The sequence below is a fragment of the Anolis carolinensis genome, chromosome 5, assembly GCF_035594765.1.
Source record: "Anolis carolinensis isolate JA03-04 chromosome 5, rAnoCar3.1.pri, whole genome shotgun sequence".
Classification (NCBI taxonomy): Eukaryota; Metazoa; Chordata; class Lepidosauria; order Squamata; family Dactyloidae; genus Anolis; species Anolis carolinensis.
This window is the reverse complement of record NC_085845.1, coordinates 54,722,034-54,736,663: the sequence shown is the minus strand read 5'-3', so window position 1 is coordinate 54,736,663 and position 14,630 is coordinate 54,722,034. Positions and strand designations below refer to the sequence as shown.

The following is a 14,630-nucleotide window of genomic DNA, read 5'->3' as shown; positions in this document are numbered from 1 at the left end:
AGGGCTATAGGAGCCAGAAAGCAATTAATTAAGGTCCAAAGCATTTCAGCTATCTGGTCAAATTAGGACAATGTAATAGGCATAATTACTGTTCTGAATCTGGAAGTAGAAGAGACATTGAAATCTCTGCATGAAGAAAAAGCACCTAATTAAAGTTGAGGTAGGGGAGGGGAAATAATCTTTGTTATATCAGTGACATCTCAGTACACTTGTAGATTGGTTTTCTCTGGATTACCTGCTTGTCAGTGTTGCATTGTTAACAAGCTGCCAATTGTATATGCAAATAGTTATCTACAGAGAAAGTAGCAAAAGCTCATTAAAGTAACGTCCAATTACAAAACTTTCCATTTCCATGTGTTAGAAGTTTTCCAAACATTTATAAAAAGAAATATCTTGTTTACTTTTGTTGCCTGCCTTTGTAAACTTTTTCCGAAAATAAAATATGATTCCCTGGCAAAAGAAAAAGAAAGAAATAGCTGTAGGTGAACTTTAGAATAATAATAATAATACAAAATCTTCCATGCCCTGCTTTTTTCAATTATTCTTCAAGATGAAGCACACTGGCTCAATATCATTAGCTGAAATGAAATTTAGTTTTGACATTCAAGGAAACAAGCTATCTAGTGGCCTGTAAAATACATTTTACACCTTGATCTGAAAGATATGCATACAGCAGCTTGCACAAAAGAGCCGCATTAGCATCTTGTGCAACAAGCAAATCTGTTCTATGTTTTTCTGTTCATTTTAGCTGAATTTTTGTTAATGCAAAGACATCACACAGTAATGATATCATCTATCTTCAGAGCAGCCTAGTGAGGCAAGTCATTAATATTCCCATTTTACAGATGGGTGACCAGGGCTGAGAGAGGCTGTCTTGCCTAAGGCTACCTAGAAAATTTGTAGGTGAATATGAATTTAAGCTCACATTTCCCACAGTCTAAATTCAACATTTTCCACATGAAACTTCCTGAAACATTCTAGATAGGTCTGTATGAGAACAGACTTGAACTTACTCACTGTGAAAAATTCTACTGTTTGTCATTTGCATGGTGGTTCACATACAGAAGGGAATTGTATCATTTGTGGTAACATGTCATTTTGGTCTCCTGTTTACTGATACTAGATTTAATTAAGAATTCACTTTAAACAATCACTATAGCCAGAATTCTAGAAGGCCATCAGAGAATACAATTCTCCCTACTGAGTGTCATGAAATTTCAATATCTGCTCCAAGGGCAGAAAACCACTTAAAGCAGTTTTTTTTTTTAGTGCTCAGAAGGCTATGATGTGTTGCTACTGTTGGGGAAGGTAATGTACTGTTTCTTACTTGATCACAGGATCTATTTGAAAAAAGGAGTTGCTGTCTCCAAAATGTGCTGATGGGCGGCTACTATCAGTGCAGAGCTCAATAGGAACCCGATTTTTATGTTATCTATGTTAGTATAACAAAAATATTCTGGAAAACGCTGACTTCTCTAGCATTGACAATATGGTTGTAATAAAATATTATTCACATTTCACTCATATTTCAGAGCATTCAAGCTTTTGGAGGTGAAGTATGCTTTCAAAAGAACCTAAAAGTTTTCCCAGCTCCCTTGTGATAGTAGCCTTTCATCTACCTGTCCACAGCCCTGTTAATATTTGGTTGCCTTCTTGGAATTCCCTCATTCTTTTTCCCTACAGGACCTCATGCAGTCAATTATCTAGTAAACTTGAATGTGCTACAAAAAGAAATGACCTGATTTGTCAGACTAAGTGCTTACTATAATTCAGGTAGTGAGTGAACACATACATTTGTATTGCTCAGCGAATATTTTACATCCAGCATGGGTAAACTTTTAACTTGAGGGCCACATGGTTGGCCAGAGTGGGGTTGGTAGGCCGAGATGAAAGGGGTTCTCCCCAAGTCCCCTCCCTGCCCTTTCCTCCCCTTCTTCTTCTCTTTCGGAGGCAGAAAGTGAATCAAAGATGGGAAACATATGGATCCCAAAGGGTTAGCTTTCATCAGGATGGTAGACAGGAGAGAAAAAGTGTATCCATTAGACCCCGTATTGCCTACTCCGGCTCTGGAATTCGCTCTCTAGGGAGATTAGGCATGCACCCATCCTGTTAGTCTTTAGGAAAACCTTAAAACTTGGCTTTTGCAGCAGGCCTTTGGAGAATGAATATTCATTCCATGATAGGTTCCTGTCCCAGTGACCAGTACTATATTTGATGCACTTTATTCTATCCCATCAGCTAGAAATAATTCCAACATCTACCTCATCCCAAGTCTCCTCTTAATTGCAGCACTTTGACCATCTACTTCATTCTCATGTTTACAATATACTCTCTGCACACTTTGGCCCAGTTCATTTTTATAAACCTTGCTTAGGTTTTTAGATTATGTTTAGTTGATATTACTGTTATTTTATTATGCTTAATGTGTATAATTGTATTTTATTTGATGTGTTTTTATCTTTCTGATTATTGTAACTACCCGGGCTCGGCCCCATGTAAGCTGCCTCGAATCCCTGGAGGCGGGGTATAAAAATTAAGATGATGATGATGATGATGATGATTATTATTATTATTAAATCCTAGACTTTTTACTTACTTAGGTGATCCCTCATTGTCTGAGTATGATGGCCTTCCAAGTTCTTGGAAGATACATGTGTGTGAGGTTTTTTTTTAATGCATGGAGGTTGGTGCACAACCGATCAACACACAGTCTTCACAGAGTGAGGGTTCCAACCAGTGGTGTGGTTAACACAATGACTGTGAATAATTCTACAATCCTAGAGCTGGAAGAGACCCCGAATGGCCATCCAATCCAACCCCCTGCCATGCAGGATGGCACAATCAAAGCACTCCCAATAGACAGCCGCTGTGGAAAAACCTGCATAGAAGTAGACTCCACCACACTCCAAGGCAGCCTATGTTACTCTCCAAAAGCTCTTCATGAAGTTCTTCCTAATCTTTTCAGTAAATTTCTTTCCCTTCCATTTGAAACCATTGCTCCCTTGTGTCCTGGTCTCTAGAGCAGCAGAAAGTCAGTTTCCCCCCTCCTCTTCAATGGGATACCCTTTAAAATCTTGAAACATGGTTCTCATGTTCCCTCTCTACCTTTTCTTCTCCCAGTTAAACATCCCCAGGAGGAATAGAGGAAGGAAAAAAAGAAGGAAGGAAGGAAGGAAGGAAGGAAGGAAGGAAGGAAGGAAGGAAGGAAGGAAGGAAGGGAGGGAGGGAGGGAGGAAGGGAGGGAGGGAGGGATAGGAGGGAAGGAGGAAAGACAAAAGGGAAGGAAGGAAAGAGAAAGAGAGAGGGAAGGATGGAGGAAAGAGGTAAGGAAGGAAGGACGAAAGGGTGGAAGGGAAGGAAGGAGGGAGGGAGAAAGAGGAAGGTAAGGGAAGAAGGGAGGGAGGGAAGGAGGAAGTAAAGAAAGAAGGAATTAGGATAGGACAGTGAGAGAGGAGGGCCTGAGAAAAGAGCCCAAGGGGCTGCATCTGGCCCCCGGGCCTGGATTTACCCAAACCTGTTTTACACTGTATGGTAGTTTCATTGCATGCCAGCACTATTATACAAGGTTTTCATTTTGATCTCATTCATAAAGAAATACAGAAATACAGAAATACAGTAAATCCTCCATATCTGTGGGAACATGTTCCTGGTCAGAGTGCAGTGAAATGGCAAATACAATCGAACATCATTGCATTGCCTGAATTTCAATTGCAACATGCCATAGAGTCACCCTGAAGCACCTAGACATTTCTATAGAGTTTTATCTTTTTGTGTGTTTTGGTCTCTCTCTCTCTTCTCTATGTTTTGGCCCTGTACCCAGTTACTAAGAAGGATATGTTTCTGCCAGGAATTCTGTAAATAGTTTCCTGTGTTATATAAATTAACTCCTTGCCCAAGACTCAAAAAGGCATTTTGCTTGGAAAGTGCTGTATTTCCTGCTCTTCACTGAACACACTCTAATGTACTATTTTTCATCGCTTCACCTCATCAATAATGTAGGTAGACTATCACAAAAGAATGCATTTATAAATGGAAACAGTTAGATGCTTTTATCTAGCTTCACAGTCCCACAGGTATTTTTAAAAGAGTATTTTTCTTTGCAGTGAATTCCTTTCATATTTCATAATTTTATTGCTTTGCCATTCGCTGGTCATTCTCAGATCCTGAATGTTGATTAACAGGTGTATAGTTCAATCCAAAACATCCATATATGATCCAACTACAGTCTAACATAATTTTTTTTAAGTGACCACATGGACAATTATTTTTCTACCACTTGAATCACAAACTTATATGCAGATATTAATTGAATTTATTCCTTTCTTCTTGTTTAGACAGAAGATCTTGAAAAGATGTTTATCTGGTGGACAATTGTTTCTTTCCTTGGATGCATTTTACTGGGTGCAGAAGGATGGCCAGCAAAAGAAGGCTATGATTTCAAACCCTACCAATCTTTTATACGATTACGTCACAAGGTATTGTTGATCTGCCAGCATTGTTTGCATTTGTATTTTAAATGTCATGTGCTGTATTGTTAAAAAATACTCTTATTATGATATTCTTAAGAATACCGCCTTTTTTCACTAGTTGCATTGTGAGAAATTTCAGAACGATCACTTTACTTCCAGGGCCCATCCAGACAGGCCCAAAACATAGAACCTGTCTCTTTTTTACTAGAGGTGTCCAAATGACACCTTCGGTAAAAATGAATTAATATGGAATAAAGCAAGATTTCCCTGGTTTATTCAATATTAATTATATACTTCATTAGATTCGGGTCTGGGTCTAATGAAGTACTGGGCCTGTGGGAACTAACTTCCAGGTTACGTTCAGTGACACCAGGGGTGAGTCCCCACAGCCATCCCACACCTTTGGGCTCCTGGAGACCAAAGGTGAGGAGGGCACCCAATCCCTACCGCCAGCCCTCTATTTACTCCCTAAAACTTACTAACAAGGTCCCTGGCAGCCATGAATCCTCCTCACATCCTCCTGGCATGAGAAAATGACACTGGGGGCGGGGGATTTTCCGTCTCACCTCTTCCATCTACTCAGGTGTGATTTTTATGTGCCAGGAGGACATGAGGAGAGTCTTCATGGCTGACAGGGACATTTTAAAGTAAATTTTAGTGGGTAATTCAGGGACTTTGGGGTAGTAATTTGACTCAGGATTACATGTAGCCACCATCCCTCCGGGAAAGTCCAGGTTTGGATTAGGGAGTAGGGGCTAGAATCCATGCCAAAGTGGGTTACTTTAACCCACTTTGGTGCAGGATTAACTCCTGTCTGGAAGCACCTGCTGTCAGTAGGTTATGATGGTCAGAGCACTCCTTTGAAGAAGCGACACAGAAGACTTAATTCAGTGTTTAGTGAATGCATTTGTGTAACTAGACTAAAGGAAAAATAGATCTCAAATCATCACCTACACACCAATAAACAGTAAATACTGGAAAAACATTGCCAGACATATGTGGTCTCCAGAATCACAACGTTCAGAGGTTTCTGATTGCCATTACTATGTGAACCAACTTTTTTTTCAAAAAAGGGGTCCTAACTCCAATTAAAATAATAATATGGTGTTATCTATGTTAAAATAAAGTATTTGTGTAAATATTCAAACTTTTATTTCAACCATTTAGTTTTAAGTGTAGGCCAACCTCCATTGTAGGGGAATGAACATTTCCTACAAAGTTTTCTAAAACTAGGAGGGCCTAGATCAGGGGTCCTCAAACCAGCTTCATCATGGGTTTAAGTCCCCATGCCATTCCCAAAAATCTGGGCTTTCCTGGGGGGGGGAGGGGTGTCCTCATGCCCTCCTGTAAACTACCAGGAGGGCATGGGGCCACCCCAACCCCCCAAAAATCCCTTAAAATCCCTGGATTTGCCATTATGCCTCTCTGGATTATCTGAGATTATATGGTAGTGTAGAAGTCATGTGACTTCTGGTGTTGATCCAGCTCCCAACTGGGGTGAAAGTGTCATTGGACGCTTACACCCCAACATGGGAGGCTTTCTGTTTTGTGCTGGATCCAATAGATCCAGCAAGGGCCTTCTTGCGAGGGTTACGCTTTCCCCATGTAATGGGGAAAGCGTTGTGAGAGGGAGCTGCATACTGGCCGGCAGATTCGCCCTGTTGTTCCCTTTTTCCTCACCAGAAGCCAGGCAAAGTGTGATGCCTTTCTAATAAGGTTGTTAGTCTTTATAACTGATCAATGTAGATTAAATTTCTGTGCAGGACTAAAGTGTCAAATTGTCTATGGCATATGATATAAATGTTAGCAAAAGGAAAATACTGTTTTCAAACCTGCTTTGCATATAATGGTAAATCCCATTTGAACCACAATGCAGTTCAACTTGCAAATGATTGCCAAGCAATACACGTTTTGTGGGCAATAACACAAAAGTTTTCAACTGAGAAGAAAAGTGTATTAACCACTTGTTAGGACTAAGACTAAATCTATTTTTGATCTTAAGATCTTCCTGTGCCACTTATAAAAGCTGATTTTCTAGTTTGAGGAAAGCTTCCAGATTTGAGAAAGATAGCAAAAATATGCTTTTTCATTTTCTTTAGTACTGGTTGGCGGGTGAGAGGAGAAAGAGCAGAATCACTCTTTTATTTTATACTGTGAGCTGGGAATAACGAATGCTGAAACTTAATGTTTAAAAAGCTAAGGCAGGGTGGGAGTTTTTTTTTAAGTATATGCCATGTGCATCCAGTTCCATCTTCACTCCAGTATGTCTTCTGCCACTCTCTTGAAAACAGAAAAAAACTTGCATGGAAAGCCTGATGTTGGCTAATAAAATCTTGCCACATAGGAACTGAAATGTTTCATCTTTCTTTGGACAGAGATGAGTAACACAAATCTCCAATCACTAGCAATTCTAGCTCGAGTTGATATGAATTATTAACATCTGAAGGGCATCAGGTTGCTAGCTGCAAAGAAAAGATTCATCTATTAATGGCATAAGAAATTTCACTTTTGTTCTAATTAAGAGGAATGTAGTGTGTGTGTGTGTGTGTGTGTGTGTGTGTGTGTGTGTGTGTATGTGTATGTATGTGATTGTGGGTGTGTATGCCAGAATCAAAGCTGGTATCTCCTTTGTCTTTTGTAAAACCACATAAAACTTCTACAACTTTCTTTATTCCAAAACTACCAAAGCAGTTCCCAATTCTGGACTACTTCAATTTAGAAACCACAATTAAATAATTATATAATTATAAGGCATTATAAAATCTAAATCCCGTTAAAATTGAATTATTATTATTTTCATTAGCCTTTGTTGTATGCCAACTGCATTGGCTTCAGGTTTTATTTGTACTTCCAATTAAAGGTCCTGGTTTTTATAAAGCCCTTTGGGGCCATAATGTCTTGAGCTTATATGGTAATGTAAACATTTATAAGTAGATCTTTTGTATTTCTCACTACCAAGAGAGATTAGTCCCTTATGACTTGGAACTCCCTCTTAAAAGGTTAGATTGGCTTTATTTTTGGTCTTTTCTACACTGCCATATAATGAAGTTTGAAACTGCATTATATGGTCAGTATAGATCTATATAATGGAGTTTAATGCAGTTAAACAGCATTATATGGCAGTGTAGACTCTAATGGAATTAAATGCAGTTAAAGTGCATTATATGGCAGTGTAGATGGGGCCTTTGTCTGCAGTGTTCCATCTAGCTTTGAAGGTAAATTATTTTAACCTCCACCCTTTAGTTTGTTGTAAAAATAGCTAAATTTGTTTGGATTTTATAAAGTAGTATTTTTGAAATTGTTTTTCAAGTGCAGAAGTCTTAATGTTTTTTCAGAATGTTTTTGCTTAGATATTTTAATAAAAGAAGTAAATAAATACAAAGAATGTTTTGATTTGTAATTGCTATTTGTATTTCAGATTTTTTAAAAAAAAGTTTGCAACATTAATATCAGAACAATAATTCATTGATAATAGAAGCAAAAGAGGGGGGGAGACATAAGGCAAATTGGAATTGATATGTACTTCAAACCCACTTCAAGAAATATATGAATATAGGTCTGAACATGAAACTGATCAAATGCTTTCAGATTTTGGAAGTTACTCTTAATTTTCTAGGTAGAGAAATACTGAAATCATTTGTAAGGGCATTTACATTTGGGAGATTGTTTGAATTGCTAATGGCTTACTGATCATTTATTAATATAGTTTATCCCTCCTGATACAGGTAGAAAGCATTTGTTGTCCTCCTGAATTTACTGTGATGCCACTTGTACCTTGTTACAATGTGCAAGCTCTGCATACACCACGAGATGTTCAGGGTTAAGGAAATGAGAATTGCATCTAAACAGAATATTGAGTAGTCATGGTGGTTTCCTATTGCAAACCAACAAATATGGAATGTACTTTGATGTGGCAGCATATGTGCATTTGGATTACTAGTAACCCTGCTTTCTTTCTTCTGAAAAAAATGTTTATAAGTATTTTGTCATTCTTTTCAGATGTATTCATGCATGGCTTTGCTGTGGTTGTTAAAATAGGTTTCTGCAAACTTCTTGTAAGACACAATCTTGTGTGTCTGAAGTCTGACCTTTCCCAAAAATAAGTGAAGGATAATAAAATCTGTTTTCCTGACTAAACTGATCGAACTGTCTGAAGCTAGGACTGACTCACATAAATTGTGGAGCTCAGCAACCCAAACTCTTATCAACAGCTATGAGATGATTCTTACCTACTACTTTGGAAACTAACAATGATTATCAGCAACATATATTGTGACTGCCATGTTTAGGTGATGTCAACAACAGTATGTGGAAGGCATGTTGATATGATCAAGATGGAAAAAGTTTGTGCACAGTCCTACCTGTAATTGTGCTTTCTGTGATACACACACACATACATGTGAGTGGATGTCTTAGCCTTAAATAGCTCAGGTTCTAACTCATGCCATGTGATGTATTCTGATGTCCGGTTTCACACACACAGCCTCCTGGTCTATGGAGGCCATTACAGTAATATCCCTACCACAGCATCTTTATGCCATGTGGTCCAGGTATGTATCCTGTGATATACTGATACATATATACACACATATCTACATATATGATGTGATGTGATTTGTGTGAAGGGTGGATGGATACATGTACTTAGGATACTTCTGACAAAAAAGTCTAATAACACTTATAGCTAATGTCCGCATTAAATTTTGGTCATTCTGTGATAAATAGAAGTGTGTTTTTAAAAACCCTCAATCCTGGGGTGCCTCTTGGACTCTGTTTGAATTAATGGTGAGCTGTTCAACCCATCTTTGATTGTGTAAATGTTTTCCTTTTATTCAGTTAGGAAACTGCAAAGCAATGCTGACACCACAGCATAAAGATTGCCCAGAGGCAAAATAAAATGCCAATATTGAACACTATTTATTGGGACTCGTAAATAATGTTGATTTCATTGTGAAGTTTGTGCAGAACGATAGATTTGACTCAACCTCAAATAGCATGCATTTTTAAGATGCCTCTCCAAACAAAAATCAAATGCATTTTGTTTTCTTATGTGAGAAAAATAAACAACTTTTAATACAAGATTACTTCCCTTTTACCATCAGAATAACACCTTGGGAGATATAACTCCCATTTTCAGACTGAAAGATTTTTCCTCTCTTCTTATTAGCAGGGAGAAACCAGGTTGTTTCAAAAAGTGTATTTTCCTGCATTTATAAGTGCTTTGGAGACAAAAGTTCTCAGAAGCATCTTATATGCATTTTTTTAATAGCTGCAAAAACCCAATAATCATAGGAGACTTAGGAAAAAGATAATACAAAATTGCTTCAAAAGATAATGAATTATCTCTACAGATTGACTTCATATCTTGTTTTCTTTTAGGAGGAGCCCCGGTGGCAAAGTGTGTTAAAGCACTGAGCTGCTGAACTTGCAGACCGAAAGGTCGCAGGTTCAAACCCCGGGAGCGGCATGAGCAGCCGCTGTTAGCTCCAGCTTCTGTCAACCTAGCAGTTCGAAAACATGCCAATGTGAGTAGATCAATTCCCTCCAGTGGGAAGGTAACGGCACTCCATACAGTCATGCTGGCCACATGACCTTAGAGGTGTCTACGGACAACGCCGGCTCTTCAGCTTAGAAATGGAGATGAGCACCAACCCCCAGAGTCAGACATGACTGGACTTAACGTCAGGGTAAACCTTTGCCTTTACTACACATTTACCCATTTTAAATTCTTAAAAGTTAAAATGTGGCCCACTTTTTCTTTCCTTTTGCAGCAATAATGATGGTGTAGCTTTACATCTAAATAGTATTTTTTTTTAAAAAAAATGTGGCTTATATACACAGCTTAAAGCTAAATCTTATTAGGGTGGACCTTGGTGCAGAAATAATGCTAAGCAAGGTTAAACAGGAAAAATACAAGAAAATTTTGTGAAAATGATAGGAGGGAGCCATTGGAGCACCACTGATAAGTGAATCCTGTTATTTAGCTATAGCCGTTCTTCCATATCTTTGAGTTCTGAATTCATGGAATCAGCCAATTGATACCCCACTTACATTCATGGGTATTCATGCCCATCCAATGAGCCTAATTCCAACCCAACTGCTCTTCAGGAAAAATGGGACTTGGGACCTCTTCACGTGGACTTCTTTTTGGCAGCACCAACAGCATTTTTTAAATTCAACCATGCAGCTTGACAGCTCCCATTACATCCAGTAGAAAGTAAGCTGGCGGCAGCGGATGGGAGGCACCCCATCTTTCCATTAGGAAAGATGTGTCGAGACCAATGTAGGAGGCTTCCCCCCTGTGTGATGAGGTGGGAGGGGGCTGCAAGGGTGTGGGAAGCCAGATTGTTTTTCCTCCTGCACGGGCACCACCAAAATATGGCCGATTCTGACAGCGCATGTGACAAGGTGGTTGGAGAAGATAAAGTTTTCAGATTTGGTTCACTTGGTTTCATAAAATCCCTATCTGACTTTTCAGTGCATAGAGGGATTCACATCTAAAGGAAACAGGCATAGGAAGTTTATGTATTTAATTATTTCAGGAATTTTATCCCACTGTTCATTCCCATTAGGGCTATCAAAAAAAGAATTAATATTAAAAATTTAAAACTCTACACCTTAAAGAACGACCATCCAGTGAAATGTATGAAAAGATATTGAACAATTGCTAAAGGAAACAGAAAAATCGCTCTTTTAATCATGAAGCATAAAAGTCTTGACCTGGTAGAAGAAGTGAAGGAGGCAAAATTATCATAACAAAACTCAAAAGGCTGTGTAGAAAAACCCTTTTTTTGGGATTGTACTGCATGTACTTGATGTATTGCTAACCTTTCATCTACCAGCTTCAGAAAAGGTCTCAGGAATTCGTGATGTTGATTTATCTACTTTTTATTTCCCCCATTTAAAAAGTGCAAAAGTAATGAACTTCTACAATAGGTCATATAAGTTATTTAATTGTCTGAATATCTTCCTTTTTTCATTGTTCATTGTTACTCGATCTTATTTCATCTAAAATCTATTTAATTTTTATGTAGGCAACCATGGTTGTACATCAGTTAAAATGATTTTTACAGAATATTGATATCGCCGATTTTTGTTCATTGCAATTCTATTATTTTTTTATTGCCAAATTGCTCATTTGCTTTGTGATATTAAATAGTAAATCACAGGCAGGGAACTTTCTGACAATTTCTAGGCTACATTATACAAAGTCTCATTCAAAGTTTGGTACATTTTTTCCATTGATTTATTCAAAATAGAAGTTAAAATAAATATTATGACAGCAGTACTGCTTACCCTAGGTAGCAGCTATAGATCTGCAGGGTGGGAAAATTGAGCCCTCCTATCATTTTGGTAAAAAAAGAATTGCTCTGTTATTCAGGTCAGGATATTTGGAATGAACAAGAAAGCTGCCATCTGGTCAACCATTCACTACACAAATTCTTTTACTTTGTAACAATTTCTGTGTTATACACTCCTTACTATGAAGAGCATATATTGAGAGTAGGCTATTGCTCTTCCTTTTAGCTATCATTTAAATAATTATACAGGGTATTTCAAAAAGATGAGCTCAATATGAAATCATGATATGTTTGCAACCACAAACTGCCCCTGAATGAAACTCTTACCACTTGAAACGGTAGTGCATAGACTTTCAAACAATTACTGCTAGAAGTCTCTCCCAGCGCACAGTCTCTAGCTTCAGTCATTTGCAAGATGGCGACTCTTTAATGTAAGGCCTAATGAGATGTTCTCCATTTGTGGTTTTTTTTTTACTTTTTTCTGGTTCAAAATGGTTAATAAGACTAGATAATTTGATAACTCATTAAACCATATGTAACTTTTTGTATAATTGTAACATGTTGCCAGCCTGGAAAATACTGCTTTGAAATTAGGTCATTTTGAAACATCCTGTATAGCATGTTTATAATCTAACCCTAGTATCAATTATTTTAATGTCAATCTCTATGCTCTGGAGACCAAACATCCCATTGGTCCAACGGGCAGCAGCCAGATCGATCACTGGAGCAGCCTACAGGGAGCACACAACTCCCCTGTTATGCTAGCTCCCCTGGCTTCCAGTCTGCTACCAAGCACAATTCAAAGTGCTGGCTTTAGCTTATAAAATCCTAAACAGTTCTGGGCCAGCTTACCTGTCCAAACATATCTTCCTTTATGAACCACCTCAAAGATTAAGGTAATCTGTGGAGGCCCTGCTCTCGGTTCCGACTTCTTTGCAAGCACAACTGGCGGAGACAAAAGGCAGGACCTTCTCAGTAGTGGCCCCTCGGCTGTGGAACTCCCTCCCTAGCGACATTAGATCAGCTCCCTCCCTCCTAGCCTTCAGAAGGAAAGTAAAAACCTGGCTCTGAGATCAGGCCTCCGGATAATAGTGCAGTGCAATAACAGATGTGGAATATGTGCAATGACTATGGAATGGCTTTAGACTATGATTTTTGGATGGCGTGATTTTAATTGAATGCATTGTTTTAAATGTTAATATGTATTAATTTTTAATTCAAAATTTTTAAGCTTATGTTTATATGTATTTATAAGGCATTGAATAATTGCCATAAGTAAGCTGCCTTGAGTCCCCTTCAGGGTAAAGAAAGGCGGGGTATGAATAGGGCAAATAAATAAATAAATAAATTCCATTAAATTCTTTCATTCATTTGTTGTCTAAAGGCGCAGGCTGGAGAGCAGCTGCAATGAATCACTGCAATGAATCTGACCAGGAGGTCATGAGTTCGAGGCCCGCTCGGAGCCTATGTTTGTCTGTCTTTGTTCTATGTTAAAAGGCATTGAATGTTTGCCTATATGTGTAATGTGATCCGCCCTGAGTCCCCTTCGGGGTGAGAAGGGCGGAATATAAATGCTGTAAATAAATAAATTTCTATTTCATCCTGCACCACTTATATTCCTCTACCATTGTTAATCTGGAGACTTCTTTAGGAGTATGTGAATTCTTCAGTGTGTATTGAACTTTATGTATCTAAGAACACTGGGGTATTAATGGATGAAGAAAGACAGTAAAATTATTTTATTGCTCTTCCCCCTCCCAAATATACATATAGATGGTGCTCTGTCCAGTTTTGTCCCAAGAATAGCCTTAACACCAAGTTTAAAGGAACCCAAAAACCTTTACTTCGGCAAAGTTTAAAGTAGCAAAATCACATTCACAAAAACAATTCCACAAAAGTCAAGTTCATAAAACAAAGCAAAAGTGTCTTGGCTGAACAAAGTAAAGTCTTTGGTAATTTCTTCTCCAGGCAACAAACATTTACAAAGACAAGGCTTCAGGCTGGTACAGATACAGGATCAAGGCTAGATGGATCAGTTACTCCCAGCTACAGCTGTTTCCTCTCCTCCTGATTTATAGCTCTCAACCCACAGCCCATGTGTCTCTAGGGAGTGGTCTGATTGCTATGAGTCTTTTCAGCAATCCTAGCTGATCTATGCCTTCAGCATTCTTGGAAAGTAGGAACAACCAGCAAACCTCCCTCATCTTCTTCCTCCCAAGTAGATCTGACCATCTGCCCAGAATCCCCAGCCCCATCCTCTTCAGCCTTCTTCTCTTTCAACTCCTCCTCAGAGGCAGAAGAGGAAGACATAACATATTCAATTTAAGTTGATCTTATTTTATTACACCTTTCATAAAATCTCTATTACCCAGAAACATCATTGGACCCCTTTGATTCCTACAGGATTTTTATATGAAAAGTAAATTATATTATAGTATCCCCAATTCATGTTAGGGAATCAGATTTAATACTAAGTACCTTCCATTGTTCTTGCTGTAGTTTATAAAAAAAGAATGTACCATGTCCCTTGCCTGGGGAAACTATTCCTTTTACTGTGTCCTTTCCACTTGAAGAATAGCATAGTATGCAGGTGTTAGCATAAGTAGCTTTCAAGTGTACATGAGGCAATCTAGAAATAAGGTTCTTGTCTTAAGCAGTCTTTTTTTTCTTTCCTTTTAACTGCTTTTATTTCATACAGAAAATAGTTTTATACTAGGAAATAACAACTATAGATATGACTATTATTATTAGTCATACATTGTTCTAGCACAAAACTGTCAGGTTTCTCCCGCACAAATGTCATCAATTTATAATATTCATGACTTGTTTTCGTATTTTGGACTGTTTATAGAAAACTTGA

The 14,630-nt window shown here is 38.2% G+C and overlaps 1 protein-coding gene across 2 annotated transcripts in view; it reads left to right on the top strand.

Annotated features, from left to right (window-relative positions):
• Positions 1-14,630, top strand: part of fstl5 (follistatin like 5) — a 452,120-nt gene that overhangs the window by 39,287 nt on the left and 398,203 nt on the right. For both annotated transcript variants that reach the window (XM_062981258.1, XM_062981257.1), the window contains exon 2: positions 4,335-4,475. In XM_062981258.1, coding sequence (XP_062837328.1) covers positions 4,353-4,475 — 123 coding nt within the window. In that variant the 5' untranslated portion in view covers positions 4,335-4,352. The remainder of the gene's footprint in view (positions 1-4,334; positions 4,476-14,630) is intronic.